We start from the raw sequence: 6,776 nt of genomic DNA, 5'->3' as shown, positions 1-6,776 counted from the left end.
CGGCGAGGTCACGGGGGCCTCGCAGGTCAAAACCATTGACGGCGTTGGATTCAGCGTCAAAAATACATTCGAATTGACATGCCACTCGCTGTGGGTAGAGTTTCTCAAACTAAAATAATTAATTAATAGTGTTTATCACGATCACTTATCATGATAACCACTATTGATGAGTGATGTATGTATGTGGGGTGTACATGTTCATGTATTCATTTATTCATGCAGTGCAGTGCATGCATGCAGTGGTTGCTCCGCTTCCTTCTTTGTCTACTGTATGGGGCAATTTGCATTGCGAAGACGGACCCAGGGACCCAGGGATCATACTAACACTTTATTAAGTAGCTTCAGCTACTTTATGTGAAGACTTTGTCTGTCTGTCTATCTGTCTGTCTGTCTGTCCGTCTGTCTGTCAGCAGGATATCAGGAGAACGGATCGAGATAATCGAAATCGGTTTTCGCCATCATACATAGGACCCCAGGGGGAGGATCCTATCAAGTTTTGGGGGCAACCGGACCACACCCCCTTTGGCGACAGGGGGTGTGGTCGGGGCAAAATGAGATTTTTAGTGCAATTTAATCTATAGGTGAAATAGAGTAAAATTATGTGTTCCGGAGTTGTGCCACACCCCCTCGGCGCCAGGGGGTGTGGTTGGGGCAAAATGAGATTTTTAGTGCAATTTAATCTATGGGTAAAATTAGGTGAAATTGAGTGAAATTAAATGAAATTAAGTGAAATTAAGTGAAATTGAGTGTTTCCCCGATTTTGCCGCACCCCTTCGGCGCCAGCGGGTGTGGTTGGGCCAAAATGAGATTTTTAGTGCAATTTAATCTATAGGTGAAATAGAGTAAAATTATGTGTTCCGGAGTTGTGCCACACCCCCTAGGCGCCAGGGGTGTGGTTGGGGCAAAATGAGATTTTTACAAAAAATTAATCGTTTTATTGAAATAGAGTGAAATTAAGTGTTCCCGAGTTGTGGTGGGACCGTTTGGGGTGAAGTACGTCTGAAGCTACTTCCGTATGCGCGTTTGCGACGGTTTATTAAGGGGTGAAAGCCCTTTATAAGATCGTTATGTCCGTCTGTCTGTCCGTCCGTCCGTCCGTCCGTCCGTCCGTCTGTCCGTAGCTCCGATAACTTTTGAACGAAAAGACATAGACACTTGAAATTTTGAACGTAAACTCCTAACGTCAATGGACAGGACGAGTTCGAAGATGGACACTGTGACATCGTCACCTGTGACGAAGACGTCGTCACAGTGACGAAAAGTGACGAAAAAGTGTCACTTGTCAGTTTTGGCATGTGACACATCATTTTTAACTAATTTTCAACGAGGAATTCGAAAATTCAGGTCATTTTGCGGTTGGACGTCACCTGTGACGATGACATCGTCACGGTGACGATGACATCGTCACGGTGACGAAAAGTGACGAAAAAGTGTCACTTGTCAGTTTTGGCATGTGACACATCATTTTTAACTAATTTTCAACGAGGAATTCGAAAATTCAGGTCATTTTGCGGTTGGACGTCACCTGTGACGATGACATCGTCACGGTGACGAAAAGTGACGAAATAGTGTCACTTGTCAGTTTTGACATGTGACACATCATTTTTAACTATTTTTCAATGTCAAATTCAATGGTGACCTCCATTTTGACCTCAGAGGTCATGTAAAGGTCATAGGACATATCTATTTCAATTTCAACTGAAATTTAACCCCGAATTCAATGGTGACCTCCATTTTGACCTCAGAGGTCATATAAAGGTCACATAAGGGTTATCAACTGTTAAATTTGACACAAATAAGACACAAAAGTCGAAAACACGTCAGAAGTGTCAATCTTAACAAATTTTCGAACAATTTGATATTCACATTGACGTATGACACTCCTTTCACCCCTTGGTTACATGCGTTGTAACGGTTTATTAGAGTAGATGACGTACAAGAAGGCAATTTACGTACATACATTATGTAAAGAATGTATATACACACTAAATAATATAAGTATGTACACATATGTACATAATTAACAATGCGTGGTAATGAGTGGCTCGGAAGTATATGTATGTAGATTTACCGTACTGAAGAGCCATTTATCACTGGTGAATGTAATGGGAAAACTGGGAATGATGAGATGACAGTACCAAGTGGTAAAAAATTTAATCGGGAGAAATAAATTACTCTAGCTGATATTTAAGAGTGTAGTAAATATATACTGCATCCGTATTTACATATGTACATATCAGAGGTCGACGCCGACGACGCCTCCGACCATACGCCGCCGCCGCCAAAAAATTTGATTTCCTATACCTTCAATAATGCGATGCCGCCCCGCGCCGCCGACGCCGCCGAAAAATCACCAGAAACTGGCGCCGCCGCCGCCGAAAATTTGTCGGCGTCAACCTCTGGTACATATGCACTGCTTCATTACACATACCGCGAAGGGATTCGATGAGTAATTGTACTCAACTTAGGTCGTACATAGTTGCCGTAAAAACTGTTTATATACATAAATAGAAAATTTCGAAATGGTATGTGTAATGCAGGAATACAGTCATATAAAACAAAGCACCTAAATACTTCTATTCTACCCTTTTTTTATTTATAACATTTGTTATTTCTGAGAAATACTTTGGAGAGTATGGTATTTCTGAATAGGAATAAATGAAACCATTATCACTCAACCCTTTTCTACACAACCCAGCCCTTCAATTTCAACGTTTTAGTCTCCAGCTTACTCTCCGTTCAGCAAAGACTACCCAATCCGGCAGTTTTACAAATTTAAAAATTTTACTAAAAAATTAAGCTTAAGTTCAAAGATTTTTTAAAACTATTCTGCACAATTTAATTGACTTAAAAGCACTCATTTAATTAACCTAACGACATGGAATCAATCTTTTCGAACGAATTGGTAAGTAAACTAATTCACATGTTTAATTTTATAGTTTAGTACTCAATTACAAATTTGTAAATAATTTCAAATAATTTTGGAGATAATGGAAAAAATCGCGACGTATCTAACCCTCCCGGAATTGAAACGGGTTCGCCTGCTCTTTCCTGGCATTAGTGACAGCGTGGCAAGGATAATTTTGCGGAGATCGGTGGTGACCGTGCCCGTTTGGCGTGATGATGATTGCGAATTCTGGATTGACAAGGAGATAACGACATGGCTAATTTCCGTGGTGGTGAAGCGAGCCAGATTGTCCTTGAGTAAAAAGACGCGAGAAAACGTGCGTGGGATGAAGGCGATAGAGTTTTTGCAGCAGGTTGGTTTTAAATTATGCAAAATTTTCGGCTTTGTTGCAACCACGTGTTTTTTGTTTCCTGTTTTTGATCTCAATGTAACACTTTACATATCTAAATATGCACATATGTATTACCAGATTTTCGCGTAATATTTTTTTACAAATTTTTATCATGATTTTATGTGTTTCATTAAAAGCGGTCCTCCGGAAGTGGCAAATATTTTAATTTATCCCATTTCGTATGCAATTAAGAAAAAGGATTATACATAAATCAACATGCATTAAATACAACTTTTTTCAGTTGCACGAAATCAAGTTTTTCTTGTAACTTTTTTCTAGGAAATTTATAAAATTTATAATTCTGAAATTCTATCATTCATTTACCAACAGATAAAAGACGATATAATCGAACTGGAGTTGACCGCTAAGTATCCTCTTCGCACGAAACTTGAACTCCTCCAACTCCCACGGATGCCGTCCCTCCAAATTTTCAGAAATAAGGCTATCGAAATTTTCAAAGTTGAACGTTTCCTAAATCCAACCAACTTTCCAAAAGTGGAAACCATTTTACTCCGCTCGAGTAAAAAGTCTTCAGGCAGTTTAAACCAACTCATTTTTGCCTTAAGCATCCCAATGCCGACAGTTTTGCGACTCCATCTCTACGGAATAACTGACTACGATCTGTTTTCAAAAATTTGCCAACTTTTTGAGAACGTGAAAGAATTTCGTATTGGGACTGGACCACGAAGAGGGCCCAATTTCTGGCCGGATGACAGCATACCGCAGTTGTTTTTGTCTTTCAGTGAATTTCGAGGATTGGAAACTTTAAAGGTCAATCTCCGGGAAAAATCCAACTTTTCCACTCTGACCAGAGCACTTGACTCAATTTCGGTACCGGGTAAGTTCAAATTGTCGTAATGTTGTAAATTTTATGAATTTTGTTCAGTAAAAATCAAAGAATTCGTGGAAAATTTGCCTGTCAAATTGTAAAATCCGAAACAAATTTGCCAAACTTCAAATTTTGAAAGTTGTAAAATTTGAAAAAAATATTTACTAGATTTGCACAGCTAAATCTTATTTGCCAAGGTGTTTCAAACCTAGTAAATTTTGATCGTTCCATCAAATTAAATGTGTTAAATTTGTATATGTAATTTCATGGTCCATAGGTTTCATTGTACTTTTTAGTTTACCAGTTTTTGTTGAATTTATGCTTTGCAAGTATCGATTGTACTGGCAATTTTCAAATTTTAATTTTCAAAAAACGAGGAGAAACTGTGGAGTCAAATTCAGTTCGAGCTTTAATTTTTTAAACGGGAAAAAGTTTAAATTCAGGAATTGTTTGAGGAGTTTTCATACATAATTCGAAAAATTCCAATATATTTGTGCCTCTGAACATTATTTTTTAAACTTAGGACTCAAGGAATTCCAACTTACCGTGGGGATGACGCAGGCCGATTTCAGCCTGATGCAACCAGCGATCTTTTTTCACGTTCGGGACGTATTTTTCCATTCTCGCTCCGCCTTCGGAAGAATTCCCAGCCTAAAGACGATCGAGGTCGGATTTGATGTTGTTTGCCATCGGACTACTAAGCGAATAAAATTATTCAGTGACACGAGATAATTGCGACACGTTGTGACGATGTATGTAAATATTTAAATATGGTCTACCTAACAATAATTGAGACAAATACGTACACTCTTAAAAATAATGTTACCTTTTTAAGCAGTAAATGCACTCTGAATTTCGTATTAAATAAACTCAATAAACTCCTTCGTTTATTTTGCCCTTGATCAAGTTAATGTTGCTCTGGATTTAGAATACATACATACTTTCAAAAGTGTAACATTATTTTTAAGAGTATACGATGGAGTGTTTTCCGTACTAATTATTTAAAACTACAGAAAATTTCCAGCCGTTCTCACAACTAAATATGCAACGTATCACTTTTTCCACAAAATAATAAAAATCTTTCTCTCCACCAGAGCCGTGTTACGAACTCGCTTCACATTACAGAAAAAGTCACCTGACTTTCCATAGTGCATGTATCATTGATACAGGTTTCCGTCTAGGCTATTTTTTTCTAAATAAAGTTCACAGCGTAAAATTTGATGTTTTCTGTTTGCATAATTGCATATATTTATTTACATATACTTGTGTGAACATGGGGATACACATTATGCACACAAAAAAATAACGCCATTTGTAACCTTTGAAAATTTTGAAATGTTCAGTAGAATAAAATAACAGTAAATACAAGACATAACGATTTCTCAATTAAGAATGTAATATTCAATTTATCCTGCTAGTTACATACAAACATATAATCATTCATTCGCCTTCACTGAAAATATTCACAACGCATCCAAAAATAGGCAATGTGAATGTGAGATTTATGCAATAATCGCATCATAGCATCCCCTGAACTCTTACTTGTCCTGAAATTTTTTGGCAAATTTTCCAAAACGATTTTGGAAATGTTTTTCTATGTAAGGGAAAACGTCGTGTCCGGGAAGTACACACAATCGCGTGGAACAGGTCCGCCGAACACTTTACTTTTGAGTTCGGACCATAAACTTTAATTTCGGTTTGTGTTCCTGACTGATATCGATTCACACCCCTTTCCCAACATGATAAACCACCGTCTCTAGAAAATGCAAGTGGTAACATTTGAAATGTGGGCTGGTGCTCCACCTTGTTGCGAATTTGAAAAAGGTAGCTTACAGAGTCTCCATCGTATCAAAGTGCACTGGCAGGATTAGGTCATGGTAAATCTGTCCGATCAGATTTTGACCAGCAAAAGTTACGTTCACTTCGGTCACGTTTTGATAGCAGAACCAACTACAAATCGCTAAAGGTACACTCTTAGGCAACTGGTATTGAATCATTACGAATTATTACCGGACGGAGTACATAGATGACTCTACCGCCATCGGTAATACCGATCGTTACGGCGTAGTAATGTTGTGGTAATGAAATCGCTACCACTCAGAATCAAACTATAACTAATCCGGTAAGGAATTATTAACAATTCAATACCAGTACGAAGTACATATGTGACTCTACCGGATGCTTTACAGTGTAGTGATTTTTTGGAAGCTTCTTCTCGGGAACCTCATTTCTCTGCATAATTCGATACCTCGTATAGTGATGACAATTCAATCCGATCTTTTGCGTACACAAAATATCCCCAGTTAAACAGCCGTTTTGCCCAAGAACGTCGCCAAATTTTATTTGACGTTGAATGGTTTTGTCCGAAAATACATACGTTGCTGTGGGACTCAAAGGTTTTTACATGATTCTGGATAATGAAACGACAGATCTCCTACCCAAATCGTTAAAATCGATCTGTTAGATTTATGCAGGGTCACTGCACGTTTTATTGTCCACCTACCAGATTTTCGGTATATTATTTTCAAAATGGGACTTATGGCCGAGGATATGCAGAGCAATCCAAGACGAATTGCGTCTCTGGATAGGTTCCGGTTCTCCACAACTTGACGGTATGTCAGGGAAATGTTCGAGTAATTTCTGAAGCG

At 38.3% G+C, this 6,776-nt stretch overlaps 1 protein-coding gene across 3 annotated transcripts; it reads left to right on the top strand.

The window, feature by feature from the left end:
* The first annotated feature begins 1,824 nt into the window (after nt 1-1,824).
* Nucleotides 1,825-5,465, top strand: LOC110855754. Of its 3 annotated transcripts, none has more exons than XM_035856556.1 (5): nt 1,825-2,905; nt 2,988-3,260; nt 3,630-4,137; nt 4,652-4,880; nt 5,223-5,464. In XM_035856556.1, exons 1-4 carry the CDS (start codon nt 2,879-2,881, stop codon nt 4,858-4,860), a joined length of 1,017 nt encoding a protein of 338 aa, XP_035712449.1. In that variant the 5' UTR covers nt 1,825-2,878; the 3' UTR covers nt 4,861-4,880; nt 5,223-5,464. The 3 variants fall into 3 exon arrangements, with proteins under 3 accessions (XP_035712449.1, XP_035712450.1, XP_035712448.1); XM_035856557.1 differs by having other exon boundaries at nt 5,142-5,464; XM_035856555.1 differs by having other exon boundaries at nt 4,652-5,465.
* The last annotated feature ends 1,311 nt before the right edge of the window (nt 5,466-6,776 follow it).

The sequence above is a fragment of the Folsomia candida genome, unplaced genomic scaffold (genome assembly GCF_002217175.1).
Source record: "Folsomia candida strain VU population unplaced genomic scaffold, ASM221717v1 Fcan01_Sc013, whole genome shotgun sequence".
NCBI lineage: Eukaryota > Metazoa > Arthropoda > Collembola > Entomobryomorpha > Isotomidae > Folsomia > Folsomia candida.
The sequence above is the reverse complement of the archived record's forward strand: the minus strand, read 5'-3'. Positions and strand labels throughout refer to the sequence as shown.